A 26,753-nucleotide genomic window follows, 5' to 3' on the forward strand; every position below is an offset into this window, starting at 1 on the left:
TCTCCCGCGCTGCCCCGTCCGGCGCCCCGGGTGCGTTTCAACGGCGCCGCCCTCGCGAAGCCCGTCTTCTGGAGACGCGCGTCCCAGTTCTTTCCATCCGGTTTACAACGCGGGCGAAGACAAGGAGATTGCGACCGACAGGCATCGGCCCACGTGGCCCCCGGGACAGAGGACGGCCGTGTCTGGGGCGACGGGTACTTTGCGTTCATTCTTACCGAACGGATCTCCGGAACCCTCCTGACAGCACAGTAAGGCCGGGGCTGGCCCCGCTGTGTGTGGAGTTTATGCAGGAGAAGTCGGCTTCGGGTCCTGAGGGGGGCTGCTGGGAACCGCGTGCTTTCTCCGGGGACCGTTCGGGTCGCCGTCACAGGATTGGCGGGGACGCCACAACAACTGACGGGAAAACCTCGGATGTTCTAAGAACGCCTTGCAACGGCTGCAGGTGCGTTATTTAATTTATCGTAAAATTAAAGCAGGTGGGGCTTCATATCGCAAACAGGTGCGTCCGATTAGTCTGTTAGGTCGCAGCGTGTGACTTCCGCCGCGCTCCGGCAGGAGGCTGCCCGCGGGGGGAGGGCGAGGATGACACCAGCCCGCGGCGGGACGCGGCACTCTCTCCCGTAAGCAGCGGCAGCTTCAGGAGGCTTCAGTGACCCCGACTGCCCTCCGCGTGAGGGATTCACGGCGCTCGCCCCTCCAGCCTGTGGGGGACGCATCTGGCAGGAGGCAGCCTGCGCTATTTGGCAACAATGCAGAGGACACCAGGGGACATGATGGCCACGTGCGCTGTGGCGGGAAGTCCCCTAACACTGGAAGAGAGGCAGAGCTTACCGGTGCTGGCGAGACACCTTCGCACCAACCCCATCGCTACCGTCCCCCTGGAACCCACGTGCAACGGTGACCGTGCGATCCGGTCCGTCCTCAGGAAGGGCAGCACTGTGCGTGCCCGTCATGGCGATGCCCGCTGGGGTCACCGCTCGGCTTCCCTGAGGTCGTCGCTGGTTCCCACGGCCCGGCCGGCTCGGCACGGATCACGGAGGGGTCTCGTGGACGTCGGGGCCGCGCCTCACGACCTTCGCCTCCCTCCCAGGGGGGGAGCCGGGCCTCTGAACGCTGAGGTGCGTCTGCGCCCTTCTGTTCTCCACGGATCCCCCGAAACAAGTTTTCAGCACTGGGGTCAGCACGCGAGAAACAAAACTGGTTCTCCTCTTTGCGGACACCTCAGCAGAAGCGCGGCCTTCCGTTTTCACTTCTTGAAAGGGGTGAGTTTGTTGAACGTGTGCCAGAAGAGCGAAGGCTTCCTCTTGGGTTCTGCCAGGGCGAACACCTGCTGCTGGGGGACGCTGGTGGGCACGGTCACGTGGCGCTGGTGAAGGGGGTGCAAGCTCTGGTGCGGCAGGGCCACCGGGCACGCGCTGTAGCCTAACCCGAGGGGGGAGGGGGACGGAACAGGGACCCAGCGTCACTCGTCAGCCGAAAAGGAAAAACAGCACCAACACTCGAATTCTCAGCTGATTCTTAATCCGCATGCACCCGGAGGACATCTAAGAGCCAGCCTGCCCTGGCCCACGTCCTACCCTGCCGCTTACTGGCTGTGATCATTCAGGATAACTATTTGGGAAATTATTCGATTTCTCTGCACCCCCACTCCCTAAATCTGTAGTGGCGATAACAGCACCTCCTGGTTGCTATGACAGCTAAGTGAGCTAATATAAGGAACGTGCTTAGAACAGGGACCCCGAACTGAATTGCTAAATCGAAAGTGTCTTATTGGGACAGGGGTTTTCAATCTGCGCAGAGGTACTGAAAAAGGCTTATTAAAATTAGCTACGAGATCACAAGCTAACTGTGAAAGTCAGTGTGGCAGGAGGAAATAGCGCGGGTTCCCGAAGGAGCCAGGACTCAGGGCAGAAGGCATCCTTGCCCTGGTCTGGACTGGCAGGAGGCTCTCTCGGCCTTCCCACATAAGAGGTGCCTTGCTTTCGGGGGTGCCGGGGTGCCCAGCTGCTGAGCCAGTGCTCCTGAAAGACAGCAACTAACAGATTCTAACAGGTGATATTTACTAGTCACCTGCCACTCAAGTGAAGAGGCTCACAAACAATAGGTGTTTCTGCTTTCAAGGTATTTGTTTAAGTCAGTGGGAGGTGGGGGGGGGGGTGTGTGTGTGTCTGCATTTGAGGGGAGGGAGCAGCAGGGCAATGGCAAGGTTAAGTGCTGTTTTGGTAATGAAATCTTCCAGTCCCCTGGCCCGTCCTGGGCTCAACTGGGTCTTGTTTTCCCATTTTCAGTTACAAACATACTGAATGGGACACAAGTCATAGGACACATCGTTCTTAGAAAAGTTGACCTGAATAAAAGCTTCTAAGAACATGACAAATATTTTTGGAATAAAAATCCTTATTATTTCATTCCTGTTGGATGAGATCATGTGTATCACACGCACTGTAAAAATAAATCTTTGTTTGCACATCGGGACCCCCGGGCGTGACCTGAGCACGGCTAATTTCACAGCGCGTGCAGGGCAGGGGGACCCTGCTCGAAACAGGCTGGCGTGCCTTCCTAACTCATCTCTTCACATCCTGCACTTTTAGGCCCGTTTTTCTTCTCTAAACTCGAATGCAGCCTGCACTGACGAGCAGTTTGGGGCCGGAGACTGCCTCCGGCCGTGCCCAGACCACGCAGGAGCTGTTGGCTTGCCTCAGACTGGCGAACTGGCCGGGCCTGGGGAAGAATGCCGGCACCTCCTCAGGATGGAGGTCTAGAAGCTCTTGGTACCGATTCAGAACACATCTTACAGGCTCATATTCAAATGTAGGCAAATACTGAAACACACTCACACTCAAAAGCAAATGCAGGTTGACAGACCCGTACCATCACCTGTACGCCTCCCCCTCACTGAAGGCTGGTCGTCAGCGGGCTAACCACCGTGGCGCTCGCCTTGATCTGAGTTCCGATACCGATTCCCACGAAGGAGATGGGGAGACGAAGCGTCCTTCAAAACTTACCCTTTGACTTCCCATGTCCTGCCTTTTGAGCATTTAGCATGGCGAGTTTCTTTTGATTTTCTGAAATTTCCATTCCTGGATTTAGAAACAGACATGATACACATTCAAAACAAGTGAAACCACTGCAGAGTAAAACCAGAACCATAACCTGGAGCAAAAAACCTCATTCCTTGAGGAACCAAGGGACACTGAAAAGCTTACAAATGGAGAAGTAGCAAGGACTGTCCCCAGGACGGACACTCGGATAACCTGCTCCCTACAAGGACATGTTAAAGGGTGACATGGGGTGCTGTTAATAACGACCCACAGACCACTTGCGCAGACCCAGACGCACGTCCACGTAGGGTCACCCAAATCACAACCATAAAGGGTGAGGCCCTAGGAGGAGAGGGCAAATCGAAGGAGTCCCAGGGTCGACTCGCCCACCTGCTGTGAAAGCCGAGTGAGCGATTCCACCTGGAACATCTGCGTAACGGGAACTGGATTTTGTACCCCAACTGTCGAGAGCACGTGCCTTGAACTTCCCCTGTAAAGTTTGCTGTCTGTACGGAGTGGGCAGGCCCCTGCACGCAGGACGTGGAGGGAGAGCAAAGGCCAGAGACGGAGGAGGGCCAAGTCTGTCAGGCTGGCTCCTAGGCTGGCAAGAAAGCTTCTTCCCAGAGGCAGGCTCTACACCCAGCAGAAGGAAATCAGGGCTCAGCCTCCGCGGTCACACTCAGCTCCCGGCTGCTCCCTGGGCCGTGGCTCCCTGACCGAGCTGACGTCTGACAGGTCCCGGCCCCTCCCTCAGGTGCCACACACTGGCTTCTGCTGCTCCTGGACCCGCACGGGCCTTCTGCCCCACTCCAGCCCTCCATGCCCAGCCTGCCTTATGGCGGACCTCCCCGATCTCTCCACACATGAGGTGACAGGCACTGGACTAACATAACATGCCTGGCGAGGACCCGGGGCCACCCTCGTTCATTCCACATTCACCCAGTCCAGAGACTCCCAGAGTGCCCCATTCATTCATTCATTCACTCATTCATTCACGTCTTCTGAGGACCAGCCACAAGGGAAGCAGTGTACTAGAGAAAGGTATAAAATCAAGGCTCGTCTTTCTTTCTGTCAAGGGACAGAGTTGAGACATGTTTAGGATGCCCCCTGCAATATTGGTTCTACCTGAGGGGAAACTGCAATATTCCAACTTACAAATGATGTCAGGGCCTACACTAGATGACCTTACATGGCAGGCAAAATTGGGATCTTTGCAAATATTTGAGGAGTTCTCAGCATGACAGAGTGAGGAGTCTTACTCCAGTGAGACCCCAGTCAAAAGCACCGATATATGGCAGCTGCTGGGAAGCAGCTTTCCTCTTGGTAAAAGGGGGACGTCCACTTAGCGGAAGGGGTCCCCCTATGAGTAATGAGTGCTACAGGTGTCACTAGGGGTAGAGGTTCAGTGTTTCAGAGGAGATTCCTGCTTGATGGTGAGTGAGCCAGACTGACTCCTAAACCCCTTCCTGCCGTAACATAGGATCCCACAGACCCTCCTGTGGGTGAGATTCAGATCCGTGGCGAAGCCTAGGATCGGTACAACACGGATCCGTAGAACACGGACAGGGCGGGGGTAGGCCCAGGTTTCCACTCTAGCTTTCGTCGCGGCAGTGGGTGGCTTTTCTGTCCTGCACTACGTAACCTTTACGGTCTGGGCTTACGTGGGCTGCAGAGACGAATATCCTCATTCCACCTCACCTTTAAGGCCCCCGGTCCCTGTGGCATCCTGACATCTGTCCGACAGTTGGTGCTCAAAACCCTAATGTGCTCGGAAGGCCCTGCACCTTGGGCTTACAGACCGGGCCTGACAGTTTCCGGCTTTTAGGGCTAATCAGTACCTGGAGGCGAGCAGACCCTGGGACGGTAAGGGCGACAGAAGGAAGCAGTGCCTGAACCGTAGGACAGGGTGCACGGTCCTCAGCTTCATGCACGAGAGAGATGGGGAAACAGGTGGGCCAAGGTCTTGGGTCTGAATGGACTAGGGCAGCAAGGTAAATTTAAAGTGCTTTAAAGGTACACCTGAAGAGGCGGCCTCGGGGATCATCCGGTATTTCTCATGGCCTGGATGACAGTCACCAGAGTGTGGCCCAGTCTCGGGGTGACACCGAGCTGGCTTTAAATGCTAAGTGGTCACGCTAGAAGAGTGGGCAAGTGCCTTGAGCCTCAATTTCCTCACCTATAGTAATGGGTATAGCAACAGTATCCACATCTTGGGATTAAACGGCACAACCTCCGTACGTGTGTTAATCGACTACGTTAGCCGTAAGGCTCTGCGGTCAGCAGCAGGCTATCAGTCGTCAAGAGTTAACACGCGGGCTTCTGACTGTGCGTGGGGTCAACCGTATTCGGGATTTGCACATCCCGCTTCTTTTCTACAAGGGGGCTACTTGACCCCGGGGGGGGGGGGGGGGTGGGGGGCGGCGGGGAAGAGCTGACCGCTGGGCGGGGGGTGGGGGGGAGGGGGATGCGGCTGGGGCGGGAGGGCAGAGGCGCCGCTCACCCATCTCGCGGTCCTCCCGCACGCGCCTCCTCTCGTCGCCGCAGGCCTGCAGCCACCTCGCCTTGTCTTCCTGCTTCTTGGCACAGAACAGGTGAACCTCGTCGGTGGTTTTGCTGACGAGCTTGAACGCGTTCTTCACGCTGAGGTTCCAGTCCTTGTCCCGCCCGTCCTCCAGGTCCACAAGCCGCACCTCGTCCATGTCCGTGCGGCCTCGGTAGTAGAGCACGTCCCTGCGCAGCAGGTCCTTCTTGCACGACACCAGCTGGTGGTCAAACAGGAAGAACGTCCGCTGCTGGCTCTTGCCGTGCCTGCTGACCTGGGTCAGCTCCCCGGAGTGGATCAGTTCCGAGCTCCGCTCGAGGATATCCAGCCCCTGGAGGGAGGAAAACACAGTTCACGGTCTCCCCATCCCGATTCCTCCACGCGTCACGGAGACAGGAAGAGGTCCTGACACGGTCTGTTCTCGGACCTTCCAGTCACAGGAGACCCGTCCGCGGGTCAGCGGGGCTCAAGAGGCCACGTGAATCTCGGGCTGTTCGTCTCCCTGTGTGTGAAATTTCCTTTCTTTACCTCCTACTCAGCGGGAAATGTTACAGCATCTCTGTGTTGTGAGGTGTATTCCCGGTGGCAAACGTGCTGGGTCACTACACTCCACCCCGTCTGAAATGGCTGCTCCTGGGAGAAGAAGGGCACCACAGAGGCTTCCTACGGGTGGGAGCTCCGTGCTATCGACCCTGGGGCTCGGGCTTTCCCGCCTGGTATACACAGGGGCTCCCAGAATAAAAACTAGCTTCGGATCTTGGAAACAAAAGGCCACGTGGCAAACTGCCAACCAGAGATCGGTGAACTTCTGACAATAAATTATCCCCTCAATGCCACAGTCCAAGAACACAAGGAAAAATACACCTTTACAGTATTAGGTTGGGTCTAACCCAATGTACCTGTATGGTATCGGGTACGGCACCGGCCTTTGGTCTCTAAGATTTTTATTCTCCTTCAGTCCCGGTCACACACAACATTTTGTGGAGGCAGAAAATCTTGACTCCAAAACAGTTCCACTTACTTGCCTATAGCAATTCTGTGCCCCAGATTCTTCACTTACAAAGTAAGAGAGTTAAACACAGTGATGTCTGGGGGCCCATCCAAGCTCCACAAGTCTCTACGGCCCCTGAAATAGAAGTATTTCTTTCCAACGTTCACGGCCATCACCTACTTTAGTTAAAAACCTAACTTCTCCATCCAAACTTTCTTAATCCTTCGGGACAGTGTGTTCTGACCAATCAATTTGATGTAGGACGAATCTCACTTGGTCTAAACACAATCGGAACAGCACCAGCTGATCGTTCTTAATGACTGCCATAGGGTCTAGGGGTCACCAGCACGCGCTCTGAAGCCAGGCTGCCTGACTAGATTGAATCCGGGTCTGCCACTCTCCGGCTGGGTGGCCTTGAGCCAGCGCCCTACCCGTGCGTGTTTCCGTTCCCTATCAGTTCAGTGGAGGCCACAGCAGTCCCTACCTCATAGGGTCACTGAGAGGATGAAATGAGTTCGCATATAAAAACGGCTTAGAGCAGTGCCAGACGCTGCTGTGGTTGTTGTGTTTATAAATAAATACACACGCTACACCATTCTTACAGGGTGTGCCAAGGACTGCGTTTACCACCGTCTGAGACGATCCTCACAACAGCCCTGCGAGGCAGGTAGTGTTTTCAACCCCACCTTATGGATGAAAATATTGATCTTGCCCAGATCAGACCAGTTCAGACGCACGCAGTGTGAGTCCGGAGTCCGTACTCCTACCGCACTATATTGTGTATTTTAAGGGTTCTCCGTTTGCTTTCATGGAGCGTACTTCCTAGCAGGAGAGACAGCGTAAACAATAAATGAATTACAGACACTCTTCAGAGTTGATTTCTTGGTGCAGGTGAGGCGTCAAGTGGCTGACTGTTAAGGTCAAGCACGTGCCTCAAAACACAGACACCATTAAAGCCAAGAATATGAAGAGTCAATCACAGGATGCTCAAGTATGGCATCAAACTAGACCAGAGTGAGGGAGGGGGTGCACAGTGCTGGGCGGCGTAGCAGGTGCGGGAAGGGGTTCGCACTTACCTCCCAGCCCACGATGGACACCTGCCACCGTGCTATCTTGTCTATGCTTTCCAGCCTGCGCTTGCGCTCATTGATCAAACAGGCTACGTTCTTCATGGCTTCGTAGGCTGCCTTTATATTGTTGTAATCACTGTAAAGCAGGAGGTTCATTTTAGCCATATAACCTGAAACCTGCAAAGGCAGACTGACAAGGTCATGCCCCCCATCCCTGATTTGTATACCAATAGTCTAGACGACGTGGCATCTAAATAACGGCCATTGTTCCCTTTTTCTTTTTCCTCTATGAAGAGACTACAGTCTCCATAGGTTAAGGGAGCTGACCGAATGCAATTCAGAATTCTTTGGAATAAGAATGTTTTCATTCATTTCCCAGAAATTGCAATGAATGAAAGTGAATGCCACAAGAAGTAAGTTTTAGTCACAGTGACAATAGATTATCTTCATCAATAAAGAAAGGACAGTCTTTATTATTGCTTTGGTTCTCTTACAGCCAGTTTTGCTATATAAAGTACTTTAACAATCAGTAACCATTCTCGAGACTAATTATCCGCTCTGAGCCTCATCTGTGATGATATTCAGGAAAGGACACAAAGGGGACATGAGCCACAGAAGCTGGACGTGGTGTTATGTAAACGCTAACACCGTATTCACCTCACTGAACGACCTTCATTTCTGGTGCTTCCGTATCCTGCAGTCAGATCAAACTAAATGTTCCCTGGAGCAGGCTCCTGTTCCCCAGGTTTCTAAAACTGGAGGTACTGGAAAAATAAATTATAGCTATACTCTACACACAGACTCGGGCAGGGCACGTCTAGTATTGGGAAGTTTTACATTCCAGTTTGCTCCGCATTAATAATTTGGGGACATGTAAACCAATCATCCAGCTAATGAGCTGAATTCTTCACTTTCTGGCACGTTCCTGTGTCTCACGGGATAGACGGAGCCTTTGGATCTCAGTTGCACCGAATTCAGATCCTCCTGCACAGTCAGGACAAGAAAGCCTTGGAAGCAGACTCTTGTTTATTTAGCAAACACAATTAAGCTCCACTCCTGGGAAATCCCTGGGCACTCCCCCACAAGGCAGACCTCGCTGTCTTTAAACAGGCCCGTTCACACTCAGAAGCGGGGCATGATGGAAGACCCAGACAGATACAAGGGGGCTGCCAAAATACTGGGAGCCACCACTCACCCCAGGCCTCAGGCAATGAAGAAGAGTGCACAAAATTATCGTATATTTTTTCCTACAAGATTTTCTGTCAATCCTAGGAAAGAGGCAGAACGCAATGGTTTTTTTTTTTTTTTAATTATTTTGTTTTATTGAATGAAGACAGGGAAATGGGCTTTCTGTCATTTCCTTTAAAAGGATTGGCGGGGGGGGGGGGGGGGGGTAGTAGCCAAAATACACAAATGCCTCACAGTGAGAAATGCCCTTAGAAGAGAAAAACCAACTGTTGAAGGATGATGTACAGACTTCTGGACATACACTTCCCACCTGAGAACGTGCCAATCTGCTTGCCCATGTCTGTCAAGATGTCTCTTTTTACTCTTATCTATTTTCTCTGGTTCCTTAGCATGGTGTGTGTTCATTCTTGAACATTTTCTTTAAATGTGTGGCTCTCTTAACTTTGCTATTTTGCTTCCACTCAAGTTTTCTGATTTTCCCATCAGAAATAGAAACAGAAACAGAAACAGAAATAGAAATAGAAATAGAAATATATATAGCTCTCTTCTCTCTTTCAATGAATGCCTTTCTCTTATTGCTTTAATCTTAATTCTTTAACATCCATGTCTATAGGGTCTATTGTTTGGCAACCCAGCTCTTTTTCTCTTTCCACCTTCCAATCTAATTGTAAAAAGATTCCTTCTGCAAGCCCCATGTCTCCACAGGAGTGCGGCAACAGACAGGACAAAAGACGGCTCCATCCTGCACACCCTGCAGGGCCAGGCACTGCCGGGGAGAATGTGATTGCTCTCTGGGCAGCAGTTAGCTGTGAAAAGCCAGCACTGTGTGGTTTGGCAAGGCAGATTTCCTCTGGGTACAATCCTGTCCCCCTCTCTGCATCCTAGAACCTTTCCAGATCATCCTTTCAAGGGCTACAGGTAGGTACCTGAAAGCTTTGTACCAGTGACACGGATGTCAGGAATGAGGTTTGAGTCTTACCTAAAATAGCAAGCTTTATCCCAAAACCTTGGTATCCAGCTGGCATTCCGGTTGTGGCCTGGTGGAAACACAGCAATAACCCAACCGGTGCCACTTAAAGGCACCACGCACAGCTGGGTCCTGCACATCTTGGGGAGTGGCACAGAACGGCATGCCCATTCCAACACCCAGTGGGTGAGATCTCACAAATAATCACAGCACGGTTATGCGTTATTCTGTACATGCAGGAAAACAGTGAGTTGCTGTTAAATAGCAACTTAATAGCTCCCCCAGAAGAACTTAGGGACAAACTTAGGGACAAGGAAATGGAGCATTCGGGTGACCATGATGAGAAGTCCCGTGCTCCAAAGCGCAAGGTGTACGGGGTGGAACGGATTATGGAGACGGAGTGAACACCCAGGCTGGGCAAGAAAGGGCTTAGAGCCAGACGGGACCTCGGGGGGATGCTTCTCCAACCTGACCCTACACACTACCCTGCACCCTCGAGATTCCCCACTCTTTCAGGGTTTAAACTCTGGCAGTCCTCACCCTTCCGTAAAGTAACTTCTCTTTGCAGTACATGATAGCGCTCTGGGGGTGAGTTGCCATAGGACGGGAAGCAGACTGTTTCCGAAACTGAAGTTACGCCGGTGTATGTCTTTATTTAAAATAAACTACTGAGTAGCTACAAAAGAGCATTTGTAGGATATACGTGAGTTATAAGGACCAACAGACAACACAAACCCCTGTGTGCTCGTGACACACAGTTTAAGAATTATTCTTAATAATGATGTTGAGCATCTCTAGGAACAGATATTCCGGAGCCTCTTCGATGACCCTAGTTCAGACTTCAGAGTAATCTTGAACGTTCAAAGCGACATGACAGCTTCTTCCCCAACGCTCAGCGAGAGCGTCAAGAGGACACGTGAGCCAGCCTGTCACCGCCACTCCGTGAAGCCCCGAGTGCCCCCCTGGGGGCGGGGTGCGCAGGCCCCGGTGCGCGTCCCCCAGAGGCACCTGCCCCTCACCTGTGCTCCTGCGTGGTGTACTTGAGCAGCTCGGCCAGCTGCAGAGGGTACTTGCAGATCTTCTGCACCGGCGTCAGCAGGAACCCGTCGATGGCGATGTCGATCATCTGCTGCAGCAGGCGGCAGGCTTCGAAGAAGTGTCGGTAGCGGCCCTGCTTCATCAGGCGGGACAGCTCCGCGCAGGCGCCCGGGTGGTTGTTACAGTACTCGGAGTAGATGGCAAAGCCCTCTTGCTGGGAAGGGGAAGCACAGCCGCGTCAGGCTATGGGCTGGCGATGGGCGCGGCCCCGTCCGAGGGGGCGTCCCGGAGAGCACCCCGATTCTGCCCTGTTCTCATGCAGCAAGCCCGCGTCTTCTCTGCAGGCAGGGGCCGCTTACAGAGCAGGGGGCCCGAGGTGGGGGGGCTGCTCTAGGACTCGGTGCCCTGGCCCCACCCGAAGCCCCCCTCGTCGAACCCCGACGGGGTGTCTCACGGTGGCCCGGGGCTTCCGCAGGGGAGCGGCACCCACTGCCACCGTCATCTCCGCCCCAGCTCTGCTCCAAGGAAAAGGCAGGCGCTGTTCCCAAGTCCCGTCTGTGTCCCCCTCGTCCTCTTTACTTTCACTGACACACAGGCTTGTGACCGTGACCACAAGGGGGGGACTCAAAGCCACCACCCGCTCCCCCCACAGCACGTCCGCCCCCTAACGCCCCACCGCCTGGTCCCCGCACACGTGAGCCCCCAGGCTCCTTCCTTTCTCCCGGACGTCTCCCTTGGAGGCTGCTTGCCACCAAGGTCTCAGGACGCCGGTGCTTCTCTCCCGGATCCCAGAGCGGCACCTGTCAGTCCCCCATCCGTGCTCGAGGGCTTGCCCGCTTCCACATTCCCAGGGCCTCCGCACCCCACCTCCGAACAGCCCCCCGCCGCAGCCACTGTGGCCAGGCTGCCCGCTCGCGGTCATCCGCCCTGCCCACGGGTGGGACACCACACAGCCCGCAGTTCCTACTTGTCTGTGCCCAGCACGACACGCCTCAACTCCCGTGTCCCAGAAGTCTAGAAGGTTCCCCCCCCCACCTGTTAATTCTTGGACACTCAACGCCCTGCAGGCAGTTCTGACGCCCCAAGACCAGTTCCGTCAGCTGGTTCTCAGCAATCCCCACGCCCACGTCTGTCTTTCCACACGCCCACTTCCGTCACCCCTCCCCAGTGCCACCTCGTCCCTTGTGTGGCTTCTCCCGTTCTCCCGGCAAGGCCGTGCCCAGAGGCTTCGCCTTCATCAGGCCCTGCCCCCTGCAGCCTGACCTTCACCGACCTCTGAAGCTTCTCTCTTGGAACCTTCTGCTCTGGCCAAACAGGCCTTTCACCAAGTCCCCAATAGACCCACTGCACCCGCGGGGCGGATGCTCCCCACTGTGTGGCCACCACGGCATTATCTTCAGCCACTTAAAATCAACCTACCCGAGGACCAGCTTCCGTTCTGCTGCCTCTGTATAGCCACCGGGGTCAGTACCCAGCAAGTGCTACCTGAGGAGCTGGCTTTGTCACTGCTATTATTGTTACGATAATTGTGTCCGTTTGGGCTGGGAATAAAGTCTCCTTCCTCTGAAATCTGTTAGTATTAATCAGGGGCACTGAATCCTCAGTTATTAAGCTCACACCATCATCACAAGACTGTTCTGAGGTACTTACAGCATTCCACGCAGGGGTCTGAGAACTGCACACCTCGGTCTGAACCTACACCTGCTCCTTACTAACGTGTGACCTTGAGGGGCGCCTGGGTGGCTCAGTCGGTCGAGCGTCCGACTTCCGCCCAGGTCGTGATCTCGTGGTTTGGGAGTTCAAGCCCCGCGTTGCGCTCTGTGCTGACCGCTCGGAGCCGCTTCGGATTCTGTGTCTCCCTCTCTCTCTGCCCTCTCCCCTGCTCATGCTTTCTCTTTCAAAAATAAACAAACATCAAAAAAAAAAACTAACGTGTGACCTTGGGTCACTTGCTCTCTGGGCTAGTTTCTGCATCTGGAAAATGGGTAAAATAATCAATCCTACCACATCATAGCAGTACAGAAGCTAACACAAGAAAACCCTGAAAAGAATGATTAACATATAATAGTTACTATGAGAGGGACTATGAGAAATTACTCCAAATACAACCCCCTAACTCCAAACTGCATAAAAGTGGGAAGATTCTAAAATCTTGAGGTATGTAGGTAAAGATTAACCATATAAACCAAGCAACTTAATTTACAACTGACATCTCCATTCCATAGGCAATTAATCCAGCAAACAAAGCAAGAAACAAAACAGAACAAAAAAGGACTCCTTTCTAGATTGGAGAAACATTTCAAAATTATTTGACCGGATGTGATTAATAAGACGTAACAGGTGACATACATGTTGCAGAAAGCAGGATCCTATTTCACTTAAATGAGGTTCCTCTTTATTGTACTGTTTCTCAAGGTCTTTCAGGAACTTTCTTTGGAATTTGTAAATATCTTCAATGTTTCCAAAAATGGTGGCTAGTTGCGCAACAGTGAACATTCCCGTGTGTTTGCGACACTGTCGGATATAGCCCTGCGAAACAGAGAAGTAAACTTTTAAAAATTAATTTGGAGATTCACAGAAATTATTTGAATAATACAGTGTTTTGGGCCCAAAGCCATTATCTTAGAGTAGATTTTAATTAGAGAAAATTATTTTACCCTATGGGTCCCTGATGGGGTAATCACACTTCCACGACTGCAGTGTGCTATGAATATTTTTAAAAGAAAAGAGAACAACAGGTGCATGTGGTTGGATTTAGGAGGCAAGAAACTATATAAAGTTTTCAGATTATACTCATAAAGCAAAGTTGCAGGGTTTCAAACATGAGGGCTCAAACATTGGGACTGTCATACTTTTTCTAAACTCTTAAGATAATCATTCTCCCATCCCTAATTTCATTTCACAGCTGAGAAGACCTGTCAAATACAGAATGCCACAGCTTGCTGAACGGCTCATGCAGCCGGCTCACTGTCATGGCAAAGAGCCAAGGACATCTTACCCAAGGATTCCACCATTTCCTACTTTCTATATAGAGCACAGATCTGCAGATCTTTAATCCGAGGCCTGGCCCGATTACAGCCCTACTTATTCTCTACGTACAACACCCTAGTTGTACCATGGCTTGGGTAGAAGTTAGTGTGGAAGGAATGAAAGGCCATAAATGTGTGTAATAATTATCCCCAAATCAGCATCATGTAATAACATAGCCTAAGCGGACTACATGATAAAATACATACCGCTGCCCACTTGGTCTGAACTTTAACACAAAGACAATGTAAAGGTTCAAGATACAGGCTGTAGGGCAGACCCGTCTGATTTAAATCCTAACCCCACCACTTTACTTTCTCTGTGCCTCAGTTTCCTCATCTGTAATAGGAGGGGTAGTAGGACCTGCCCGGTGAGTGTAGGAATTCATCCAGGTCAAAGGAAGGCACAAAGTCAAAGCTCGACAATTATTAAGCCATGACTTATTTTCCTAAAATGGCACTTTAAAAAAACTCCCTTAACTTCTAGGGAACAGATGGTTAAAGCTAAACATCACTCAGTCTTTTTCTGGCCAGCTAATCCAATCACTGGGCACTTGTCTCCCTTGTGTTTGTCTTTAGTGCTAAATGTTCACAGCTGAACTGAGAGTGCAGCACTCAGCATTCAGGGCCAGGCCAGCGGGAACGAGGAGATGGGGCCAACACCAGTGGAGCGTAATGCTCGTACAAAATCCACAAAAACACAGAGGATCGTGAGAGACACAGAATTTATCACACAGTAGTTACCATGACACTGCAGAATATGGCTTTGAAAATCACTAGATAAAACCAATTTTTTTTTTTTTTTTTTTGGTCTGCATCTAACTGACTGAGAACCTAATCTGTGAGACAGCGATTAGATGTAGTGGGATTGTAAATAGTGACGCACATTTGTGGAATCGTGTGGGTTTCACCCGACGGCTGTTGCCTCCTCTGAAAGTCATTCACTCTGGGAGCGCCTGGGTGGCTCAGTCGGTTGAGCATCCTACTCTGATTTCAGCCCAGGTCCCGATCCCAGGGTTGTGAGATCGAGCCCCGCGTTGGGCTCCGTGCTGAGCACAGAGCCTGCTTAAGATATTCTCTGTGCCCCTCTCCCTGCTTGCTCTCTCTCTCTTTCTCTCAAATAAATAAGTAAATAGATAGATAAGTAAATAAAATTAAAAGGCAGAAAGTCATTTGCTCTGAATAACTTCAGGATGTCAGTCCGGAGAGTGTAGGAAAGAAAGCTGACTACAGCAGGGGGCCACTGATGCTCAACAAGGCAGACAAGTATTTAATGAGGCTGCAGTCCATGCAGGGGCCGCACGGACAGACAGGGGAGGGAAAGTGAGGGCTACAGAGAAGTGTGTTACTGGGAACAGAAGAAAACCACACGGGCATATCCCACAGACAACCTGGGGGAGGCCGCGGGGTCCGGGGTCTTACCTCACAGATGTCCTTGAGGTGCTTGATGTACACCCGCTCAGTGTTCATGATCTCCTGGATGACATTGGTCCTCATCTGGTGCTTGCTCTCCAAGTGTCTGTGGCGGTTCTTGCCGACATCCTCCTCCTGCTCCTCACCCTGGGTGCTGCTGGAATTCTCCGACAGCTCTTCCTGATTGACACGCAACTGCGGGCCACACACAGGTGACAGGTGACTCGGGGGGAGGCGGCGCCAGAAGCAGGCAGAAGGTCCCCCCCACCCCAGGTTTCCACTTCTCCACGGCTGGTTAGGAAGGCAGCCTGGCCCTAGGCTACATCTTCATGTACTTGGCAGGGCCACGGCTGGGCCGGCGGCTCAAACCATGGCAGCAATGCCACAGTTAGTTGACCATGGTTGAAATTTTTCCTTCAACCCATCTAATTTCTGAAAGGTTTCATTAAAATGATTACAAAGAGGGGCGCCTGGGTGGCTCAGTCAGTTAAGTGTCCGACTGCAGCTCAGGTCATGATCTTCGTGGTCCGTGAGTTCGGGCCCCACACCGGGCTCTGTGCTGACAGCTCGGAGCCTGGAGCCTGCTTCGGATTCTGTCTCCCTCTCTCTCTGCCCCTCCCCCACTCACGCTTGCTCGCTCACTCTCAAAAATAAATAAACATTTAAAAAATTAAAAAATAAGTAAAATAACGTCACGACAAAGAACTGAGCCTGTAGAGAGCGGGCTTGAGCTGGACGCAGCTCTGCCGCCCCCCAGAGGCAGCTGTGGGAAGGGGAAAGCGCCACACTTACTCTGACAAAGCTTGCGGGGAACCAGGCTTCCTTGTCTTCACTCCGGCCCCACCACCAGTCCTTGTTAGAGGCTTCCAGAACCTGGATGACATCTCCGGCCTTGAAGCCCAGTTCCTGGTCGTCCATGGTCACGTGGTCCCATAGGGCCTCTGCGCAGACCACACTGCCATCGCTGATCAGCTGCAATGGGGACACGTGCTTAGCGCAAACTGCGGCGGGCAGATGAGGGGACACAGACATCTTCCGCTGCTTCTCTGTACATACTGCTGGCTCCAGGTCAGTCCTTAGTGCTTGAGTGTTGTACAAAATGAGTTTCCTTATCAGGGAAAATCAGGTGGGTGTCTCTCATATGTTCCTAAAGGAAACCCCGTATCTATTTTTTTTTTCCCAAGGAAGTATTAAAACGGCTCACTTATCTGTACATCAGTTATCTAACAAATATGAATTATGGAATTTTCAGCCCCCAAGCAATTGTCTTTCTGAGCAAACTAGATAACACAGAACCAAGCCTCCAACGGTTATGTATATACATTATAGTAAGACACTCACAGGTTCACCTAGAGATTACTCTCCATACTTCATTCATGGTCTGAATAAACTCTTAATCTAACTTGATGGTCTACTACAATTAAAGAGGACACAGCGTGGTCTCCAGATATTTAACAGCTAATTTAAAAAGCCAGGAACAGACACAGCTCATCTGTTAGTCGGCCACAGGGGCAGGTGGCTGTGGGTCCTCTCAGCTCCCAGGGACACTGTCATCTTCTACAGCAACAACCGGTATTACTAATGGAGACGCTAACTCATTGACAAGTGACATTCCATGCACTCTGGTCAACAACTCCAAAAGCCAGGGGTGTCTTCTAGAAAGAGTTCCATAAAAGGGGCTGCAGATGCCCAGTGGTGGAAAGAACACCAAATGTGTAGTAAGAAATACGTGGCTAATTTCAGGTCTGCCATTTGCTAGCAAGTGTTGCGGCCTCTTAGTCTCTGAGTGTGTATTAAAATATGGGTAGTAATTATAACATCTACCTCTGCGATCGGCTGTGAGATCTTTCTGGGATAACGTAAGGAAGAACATTTCTGAACAGCACTGTCCAAACACTAATGACTGCTGCCCTTATGACTTAGAGCAACGTGAGAGCTTTGGTTATCTAGAAAACTTAGTCACATACGTTGTCTTTGAAAATGCCACGATATCAGAGTTCTAGGTTTGGGAATAGGTTTAGCGAGAAAGAATCAAGGGGGCCAAGTCTAAAGTGACCGTGTACCCTGAGAGTCGGGTGTCCAAGACCCGCCATTGTTGTGTGTGATTCCAGTACCTCGTTGATGGCCAGCTGTTCCCCGCCCGGCTGGAGGTATCTGGGGTTGGCCTGACAGATGTCTTCATAGCTGTAATCCTCCTCGCTGCCGTTGTCATCCACTAAGGCAGAGGACTCGGTACCTCCATCTGAAGAGACTGAGAAAGAAATGGCATGGTTTACGGTTTAAAAAACACGGCGAAGGCAAACTAAATGACCTCTGAGAACAGTACTCCCAAGGGGAAGTAATCATTTGTGTCTTCCCCAGAAAGAGAAATCATGAGAAGATGTGTATAGATCTATTAATCCCCAAGTAGACGCCGTGCTAAGTAAGAGCTGCGGTCGAGGGTTACGGGAAGTGGGGATGAGAACGGCTCAGAGGGCACCGCCAACGCTAACACACGGCATTACTTTGCGGGTGAGGATGGTGAGTGAACTGTGTGTCATCTGGCTGGCAACTTGTGCTCCAAAGGAGACATAAAAAATATCAATAAAGTGTTCTGCCTCCGTCTTTCACCTGCAAGGCAGTGGTGCTACTAAAATCAAAAGGTGTTGATGGTGTCCTAAGTGGAGACCCGCAGTCGTTCTCTCCAAGGGCCTACGATATGAAAGGGCTCGAACTCATAATATCGGACTGAGGAATTAGGTACCACACCTTTGCCAAAAAAGAGAGAAAGACCTTTTAAGGACGGGTATAGCGCTTGGGACCGCCCACCTTGGCATTCAGACCCCCCCCCCCCCCAGGGCAGTGACGTAGTCTCCTGGTGGCTCATTAATCTGTCATCCAGCAGAGGGAATCGTAGAGAGAGAACGTTCCTTGTGAAGAGAACGGGAAAGACCTTGCGCAAGCAGCAGCCGGCTCTTCAAGGTGGCTCTTGACGAGAGCAAAACGTGGCTCGATCTGAAGCAGTGAAGCACGTGGTACACGGACACCAGTCCCTCCGACAGAAGAGACTGGAAAAGTAAGGGAGGGGGAGCTTCGAGTGCTACGGTAGGCAGGGGGGTGGCTCCTTCAGGATTCTGAGAAAGGAAGGGACAGGGGTCGAAGGGAGGCCCCGACACCACAGGCAGAGAACAGGTTTCCGAGTCCTACGGTCCGGTCTGAATCGCAGCCCAGCCCCTCCACGGGCACGGGAGCCAGCAACTTACTCCTTGAGCTTCACCTCCCCCAGCTGTACAAAGCGTTTTCTTTCTTTCCGGAGAATGAGGTGAGGGGATGCGTGTCAAGTGCCCAGCGTCCTTGATTCCCGGTCGGGCCTCACCAGGGATGGGTTTCGCCTTGACGGCGGCGCGGCGCGCGGGCGGAGGACGACGCTTGGCGACACTGGCGGAGGAAGGGGCGGGGCGGAGGCGGGGCCGGGAAACCCGCGGGGAGACGGTGGGCGGGCTGGAGACAGCGGGGCGGAGCGGCGGCACCAGGGGACCGGCGCGGGGGAAGGGCCACGAAGGGTGTCGTCGTCTGCGGAGGCTGAGTGGACGACGGAGCCACAGAGAGGATGAAGTCCGCGTTGATCTGAGGATCCCCCGTTACCAGCGGAAGTACCAAGAAGGCAGAGTCCGAGAAGCCAGCGTGGTGCGAAGGACGAAGGACGAAGGACGAAGGCCGGTTCGGGACGGCGGTGGGAGCGCGCCGTCGGCTCTGGCCTCGTCCAGGGACTCGCGAGTCTGGATTTCCGGTAACTACCCTCCGGGGGCAGGTCTTCTCTCTAAGCAAGTGTTTGTCTGTCTGTTTTTTAATGAGATAGCTCCTGTTCCGTGCTTTGTGCTAAGTCTGCCGACTGGCGTCGCCTCCCACCGCCCAGCGGCATTTCCGGGGCTCCACAGACCACCCGGCCGAGGCCACGGCCCGAGCGCGGCACACCAGGCCCCACGCTTCCCTCCCGCCACCTCGGCCACGCTGTCGCGGTGAACGACTTTTTGGCGGAAACACACCTTGGGAACAGAGCCTCGAATTCTTACCCTAAACCCACGATAACTACCGAGAACGACTGGCAACGACGGGCGCCGAGCCACACCGCGGAAGTTGGCCCCGCGGCACACCTCGCGAGCTGGGGTCTGAAGCTCTCCTCTCAGGGCGCACACGGGCCCGCGATCACGACGTCGGATTCAGGCCAAGTGAAGGAAACTGGGGAGGCTCAGGGAGCACGGGAGCAGATGGGGGCACGACGGAGGGCGAGCGGCCCCTCCTCCCTCGACGCCCACCCCCTCGCCCGGGTGCGGGACGCCGCGCCTCTCCACGACGCCCGACAGGCCGGGTCTCCACGGGGGTCGTGCTTTACGGCTGCCTTCTCATGGCCTGGGGTGCCCCCTCGGAACGCGGCAGCCCCCACGGCCCAGCTGCAGTCACCCCTTCTTCGAGCCCCGCTCGGCTTACTTTTACGGCAGCGGGTGCCTGGTGACTCGCGGCCACGGGGCGGCCTCTCTCTGTCCCGCCAGGACAGCGGGCGGGACGTGGCCTCCCCACGCCCGGGGCAGCGCACCGGGTGGCAGGGCGGGAGCTCGGAACGAGAGGGCGACTCTGCGGCGAGTCGGGGCTCTGAGGCCGGGGGTGCCGGGCGCCGACCACCCTCTCCCACTCCGCTCCCCTCCCTGTCCCCATGCTCAGCCCGGTTCGGGCGACGCGGCGGCCTGTATCCGAGAGGGGGACGTGCGAGGGAGCGGCCTCGAGGGCCAACGGGTGCAGGGGCGGAGCGTCCCTGGACCCGCCCACCAAGTCCAGAAGCCCGGCGGACCCCTAGCTGGCCGCCCGCCGCCCGGCTGGCCCAGGTGAGGGGCGTGCGGGGCGTGCGGGGCGGCGGCCGGCGGCCCTGCGAGCGTGCGTCCGTCCCAGCGGGCGGCCACGCCACACAGCAGGACCTTGCGTCCCCGGCGCTTCTCTCTGGAGTGCAATGCTGGTGGTGCCGGGGGTGAGGGTGGGGATCTGGATGCCGCGTGGTGACTTCTGCGTCCCAGGCGGTGGTCAGAGGGCTTGCGGGCAGAGGACCTGGGGTCACCGGGTCTAGGGCACTTTCCCGGTGTGTGTATTTGGGGGGGTGGGTGGAGGGAGAAAGTCTTAAGGAAGCAAATATAAACTTTCTGCACACGCGTGAGTCTTTCAGAAAACCACACTAAAGCTCCAAGCCGTCTCTACCCGGAGTCCTGGGAGCAGCCTCCAGACCAGGACGCCCAACAACTACCTTCGGCAACGGCTGAAATGCTCTAATGCCCCTGGTAAGGAAGGAAGGTACGTGCAAGCCGTCGGTCTTCAAGGGGGCCAAAGTGGCAGGAGCTGCAGACTTCAGCGAACACTGACCCGCCACAGCCTGGCATCAATGGCATTTCTCCCGATCACATTTCGGCCGTGGCTCCTGAGCCAAAAGGAGTGAAATACAGTAAAATAGAGGTGCCTGGGCCTCCTGCCCACGGCAAAGCCCTGAAAACGACACTCTTCCCCTCAAAGACCCACTGAAGAAGGTTTACCGGGGAGAATTCTTACCGTCTGATCTGGCTATTGCCATGAAAATCAGTAAGAGGGGACAAAAGCAACAACAAAGGCCAATCAATGGTGGTTATGTACAAATGCACAATTTACAGGAGTCTAGTGAGAAAGGGATCCCGTCGAAAGAATGCTAAACTTCCCCAAGAGGTAGTGGGATAAAGTGGTCTGGACACAGGTTAGGACCTTCATCCACTGAATGATCTCTGGGTTGCCATCGTAAACACTCGGAACACCATCCTGACTGAGAGGCACCATGAGAAAGATTTCCACAGTGGCAGTGTCACCAGCATGGATTGGTGTTTACTAATCACTGTGGAAACAAGATGGTGCTAGGCACTGGGGTCAGCTGACTCAGACTTCCAGGGGTAAGTGGGGTATGCCAGGAGGCCTGTGGCAGGAGGGAAAGCCTAAGGGGTGTGGAGCGAAAATATCTGGGCGAATGAAGGTCCTAGCTTTACTAACCGTCGAGCTCAATGACCTTTGAGCCACCTGTTTACCCTCTTCCAACCTCAGTTTTCTCATCCGTACAATGGGAGTAAGTTTTTACATGTCATGTCTCCAGAGGCGTTCTTGCTCTTCTGCCTCACACATCCCCTGTCCAGCTCCTCAGCAAACCCCGACGCTCGCTTCGGAAAGCATCCAGAACCTGCTCAGTTCCCACTGCTCTCCCGCGAGCTCACTCCAGCAGCCCCTCGCCAAGTGCTAGGATTCTCACCAAAGAAGCCACAACCATCCTGTCACTCCACTGCTCCAAGCCGTCGGGGGAAAGCCCAAGTCCCCGAAGACGGCCTCCTACCCCAAACGCACTCTGCGCCTCCCAGCCCTGTCACCGGCTGTGGCTCTGCTGGCTGCCCGCTTCGTAGCCAGGGTCTCCCTCCTCGGGGTTTGCTGTTCCCTGCACCTGGCATCCTCACGCAAGCACTCAGGCAAGTCCTTCCCTGGCCGGCGCACTCAAAACCTCCACTCTCTCCAGCCCCGATCTGCTTTCCCGATTCATTTTTCCGCACAGCATTTCTCACCATCTAACACGCTTTGTCTGCTGTCTGTGTCTCCAACTAAAACATAAGCTACGTGAAGGCAGTGATTTCGTCTGCTTTGTTCTTAACTGTATTTCTAGTATCTGGACCACTGCCTGGCACACACAGGCACTCACTAAGTATTCGCTGGATGGACGGATGGACAGACGGACGGATGGATGGATGGAAATACACCAACATACAGTCTAAGAGCAGGCCTTTGGGTCAGACAGACTAGGCTTCAAGTAACAGTGCTGCATAAAAATGATTTGGTTTCTTTTTTAATAGTTTCGAGTCCTTGGTAAAGTTTCTTTCTCATTTTTTCCACCCACCCAAACGGTCAGAGAAAGACAGTAATACCCATCTCACAGGGTCGTTTGTCAATCCTCAACAAGTTGCTGTTATTACCTTGCTGTGAGCCTCAAGTGAAACGGTGATGTAGGAAAGCCTTCTGTAAACTGAAAAGTATTAACAGAAGTACCAGGTTCTTCACCTCGGCCTCACTACGTGAGGCCAGGCACAGGGTTATTGCTTGGCGGGACTCAGCTCATACAATCCTCATGGCCATGCTGTGTGGCAGGTACTAATCTCCCCAACTTCCAGACAAGCGAACTCAAGTCCCAATACGACATGGCGTGTGCAGTGGGGACCAAGCCAACGTCATCAGCTCCCACTCACTGGTGTTACCACCCCTGCCAGGACTACCTCTGTTATCAGTGACGAGACAAAAATACTGGACAGATAGTAAAAATGGCTTCCCACCCCAATTTCAGTACTTCTAAATCATTCTGGAGCATGGCAAGGTTCACCCAGCCCCTGCTCCTCGTGACTACCTTTTCTTCCCACTCCTGATCCCAGTCCCCACCTGGGTCTGCAATGATCTGATTTTGTTTTATCCTTTTCCTTTCCTGACCCGCAAGTCCCTTCTAAGTCGATGACTCCTGTTTCTGTCCTATAATTTACACACATCTTATGGAGTTGGATTTTTCAATGTCTGCTGTCCAGATGGGAGGGATTTTAGTCCTACAGTTCGATGCTGTATCTGTGCACACGTACCGTATTTACATGTGTATTTCCCTTTGGAGACCCTAACTTCCTTTAGGGAAGGGACAGAGTCTATTTTTGAATCCCTGGCACCTAGCATAATACCTGGCAGAGAAAAGGCACTCAAAAAATTTTTAACCGAACTGCAAATTGCTGACGAGTAAACTAAGGTTCCAAGAACTTTTAACTATTTAACTGGGCTACCCGGAGTCGGGTCTGAAGCAGGGTACACACGCTGGGCTTCCTGATTTCCATCCCCACCAGCCATCCTATGTATCACTTCCAAGAACAACTTCTTTTTTGGTTGGTACCTTTTCTTTTTTTCCTTCCTTCCTTCCTTTTTCTTTCTCTCTCTCTTTCTTTCTTTAATGTTTTATTTATTTTTTGAGAGACAGAGCATGACCACAGGAGGAGCAGACAGAGAGGGAGGCACAGAATCCACGGGAGGATCCAGGCTCTGAGCTGTCTGCACAGAGCCCGATGTGGGGCTCGAACTCACAAACTGTGAGATCGTGACCCGAGCCGAAGTTGGATGCTTAACCGACTGAGCCACCAAGGCGCCCCTCTTTCTTTAAGTATAGTCGACACACGATGTTACTTAAGTTCGAGGTGTGCAACAGCCATTCGACAACACTGTGCTGTGCTCGCACGTGTAGCTACCATCTGCTCCCACACAGCACTATCACAGCATCACAATATTCCTTATGCTGTACCTTTTATTCCCATGACTCACCCAAGGTAAACTTCTGGAAGCACTGGTTTCATCACGTTCACTAGAAACCACACAGGACTTAACAACTGCATCCTGACAAAACTCTCCCGTGATCTGGCCCCACTCTGCATAAGCCACCTCATCTCTCACTGTGCACCAAAGCCCACAGCCACCTCACCGGGCAGGCCTGTGCACAGACAGGTCTGCACACCGCCCAAGTGGACCGCAGGTTTCTTCACGCTGCGGGAGCACCTCCTCACCAAGTGAACGTGGTCTCATTTAACTTACCGCCTTCAAAATCTTCAACTACAGATGAAGGTTAGTCATCATGGCTGTCTATTTAGGGGAATTTTGCATGATGTGGAGCTGCTATAAATTCTCAACATGTACCTCAGCACCACTAGGAGAAATAAATATGTTCTAGTAATAAGAGTACATTCAGTGTCTTCCTTTCTCCCTCTCTATTGTGGTAAGAAACCACGTACCATTAAGTTAGCCATCTTGGCCATTTGAAGGGTACAGTTCAATATTATTAAGTGTATTCACATTGTTGTAAACAGATCTCCAGAACTCTTTCATCTTGCAAAACCGCAACCTTATACCCACTAATAACGGATTCTCCCCCCTTCCTTGGCAGCCACCTTCCCACTTTCTGTTTCTTTGGTTTGGACTACTTTAGATACTTCATTGTAAGTGGAGTCATACACCATTGGCCCTTTTGTAACTTGCTTAATTTCACTTAGCACAGTGTCCACAGGGTTCATCCGTGTAGCGGAACGTATCAGAACTTCCTTCCTTTTGCAGGTGGAACAATATTCCATCGTACACATACACTGTGTTTTCTACACCCGTGCACCTACTGAGGGACACTTGGGTTGCTCCCAGCTCTTGGCTCTTGTAAGTAATGCTGCAATGAGCGTGGGTATGCAAATGTCTCTTTGAGATACTGCTTTGACTTCTTTTGGATATATACCCAGAAGTGGGATTGCTGGGTTAGGCGGTAATTCCATTTTAACCTTTTTCGGAACTTCCATCCTGTTTTCCATAGTGGCTGTACCACTGTATATTCTCAACAACAGTGCACGGGGTTCCAGTTTCCCCACATCCTTGCCAAATGTATCTCTTCTGTTGAATATATAGGTGTGGAAAAGCCATTTTTTGAAAACAATCTTGTAAGCACACAGCAAAGACTGTTGAGAATGAAAATCGCTTTTAAAACCCCAAAGCCCACGGGGCGCCTGGGTGGCTCCATCGCTTCAGTGTCTGGCTCTGGGTTTCCGCTCAGGTATGATCTCACGGTTCGTGGGTTCGAGCCCTGTGTTGGGTTCTGCGCTGACAGCAAGGAGCCTGCTTGGGATTCTCTGTCTCTCTCTCTCTCTCTCTCTCTCTCTCTCTCTCTGCCCCGCCTTGCTCAGGTTCTCTCTCCTTCTCAAAATAAATAAACATTTAAAAAATCATTTAAAACCGCAAAGCCCTAGATATAATACAAGAGCAGAGACGGGGTGTTCTCATTCCATAGCACTTCTTACAGGTGTGGTCAAACCGAAGGAGAACCTCCTTTATCACCTAAAAGCTCTGCATACAGAGTTTTGGCACATACCTCTGGCCAGGGCCAATTCTGACACAGCCACACGCCTCTTTCCGTAGAGTAAATATATGTAAATATTCTAAACCTGCATAAAATGATCTTTTAACGTTCTTGTTAAATCGTCAGCATCCTTCTGGAAAGGCTGCTGTTATCTGGGGTCACCGAGGCACTGCACGTGGGCCCCCTCCTTCCCGTGGCCCCGCTTATACAGTCAGATCTTCGGATTCAGCTCTGAATTCTCTCCCCTCCGAACGCCTGCTTACTTCCTGAAGGAACTGGTCACCTCTCCAGGCTGCAGCAGCTGCCTGAGGAAAAATCCCCGGGCCACATTTGCAGCCTGGCCAGAGGCAGCTTCAGGAACAACCGGACGGAGCCACATAGTCATAGAGCACAGAGTATTTTTAAGTCAGCAGGACCGTTGCAAATACAATTAGAGACGATACAATTAGGGATGACGTAAGATTTTTTTGAAAAAAGGCCAACAATAAACAGCTTCCACATTCCTCAGGAAAACATTCCTCTGTCTGATCTCAGACTTTACGCTGGTGAAGGGACGAAACCTGGCCACCGACTCCAAAGGTGAATTTGTTATGACGGGAAATATCAAACATCACCAACAATGGAAAACTTTACTTTGTAACATGTACCAAAGGATAAGGATTTCCCACAGGAGTCTGATTTACACACACAGAAAACAGGCCTGTGTCCTGGTAGGAGCCTTTGTCGGGACCCGCAACATGTCTGCTCCCACTTGGCTTACTTTTATGTGTTTAAGGGCTTTTGAGCAGAGTGATGAATTGCAAATTGGTCTGGGAGTCCAAAGACCTTGGTTCGGGTCCAGCAAGACCACACAGAAAAAGGCCCTGAGCTCTCTGAGTCTTCGCTTTCTCTTCTGCAACTGAGAAAAATGGCACCCCTCTTGTGTCTCACGGGTTCGTGGGGAGGGCAGATGGCGGGGAGCAGGTGAAGGGTTTTGTCAAATAAAAGGAAGGGAAGAACGAACACAGCGGGCTTCACAGTGAGGCACGTGGCATGGAGTCATTCGCACGTTAGCTGTCGTCACGATGTCCTGACTCCCAACACGGAGTACCTACCGGGCGTCCCTCTTCCTGCCCGTGCGGCTGCTCCGTGAGGATTTCCCCTCACCAAACCGGACTGACTGCAGGGAAATTCCTGCACTTAGAATCATCTGTTACAAACATATATTTTAGCAAACCTCCTGCTGGTCACTCAGACTTCCTCAGGTTTGAGATAAGCCAGTCTCACTTCCCATGTTAGAAACGGAAACGGCCAACACAAGGGAGGCAGCCAGGCAGGCAGCTTGCGCTCAGCTCGGGGCTGTGAGCAGCTCTTACAAAGCCACTGCTGTTTGGGCCAAAAGCCTGAGCACCCGGAGTGACTCTCGAGCCACAGAGATGCACATAGAGGAAATGACCTAGGCCCCGGGGGCCCTGGCCCTTCAACGCCAAAACATGGCACACCACTTCCAGGGCCATTCGTCTTCAGTGGCCCCCACACACCCAGCGTGGATGGCACCCAATCACAT

General features: G+C 52.5%; 1 protein-coding gene and 1 long non-coding RNA gene across 10 annotated transcripts in view; one reads left to right on the top strand and one right to left on the bottom strand.

Moving 5' to 3' along the window:
• Positions 1-567: 567 nt before the first annotated feature.
• The window catches only part of SPATA13 (spermatogenesis associated 13), a 340,694-nt gene continuing 314,508 nt past the window's right edge, over positions 568-26,753 (bottom strand). For all 9 annotated transcript variants that reach the window (XM_027064553.2, XM_053208260.1, XM_027064551.2 and 6 more), the window contains 9 exons: positions 17,391-17,527; positions 16,069-16,248; positions 15,286-15,471; positions 13,187-13,366; positions 10,819-11,051; positions 7,651-7,780; positions 5,542-5,914; positions 3,006-3,080; positions 568-1,422 (listed from right to left, as the gene is read on the bottom strand). In XM_027064553.2, the coding sequence (XP_026920354.1) occupies positions 1,247-1,422; positions 3,006-3,080; positions 5,542-5,914; positions 7,651-7,780; positions 10,819-11,051; positions 13,187-13,366; positions 15,286-15,471; positions 16,069-16,248; positions 17,391-17,527 (1,670 nt within the window). In that variant the 3' untranslated portion in view covers positions 568-1,246. The remainder of the gene's footprint in view (positions 1,423-3,005; positions 3,081-5,541; positions 5,915-7,650; positions 7,781-10,818; positions 11,052-13,186; positions 13,367-15,285; positions 15,472-16,068; positions 16,249-17,390; positions 17,528-26,753) is intronic.
• On the top strand, positions 20,432-22,609 carry LOC128312897 (uncharacterized). The gene is made up of 3 exons (XR_008292824.1): positions 20,432-20,592; positions 20,943-21,022; positions 21,450-22,609. It is a non-coding gene; the product is annotated as an uncharacterized LOC128312897 (long non-coding RNA).

Source organism: Acinonyx jubatus, chromosome A1 (assembly GCF_027475565.1).
Source record: "Acinonyx jubatus isolate Ajub_Pintada_27869175 chromosome A1, VMU_Ajub_asm_v1.0, whole genome shotgun sequence".
Lineage (NCBI taxonomy): Eukaryota > Metazoa > Chordata > Mammalia > Carnivora > Felidae > Acinonyx > Acinonyx jubatus.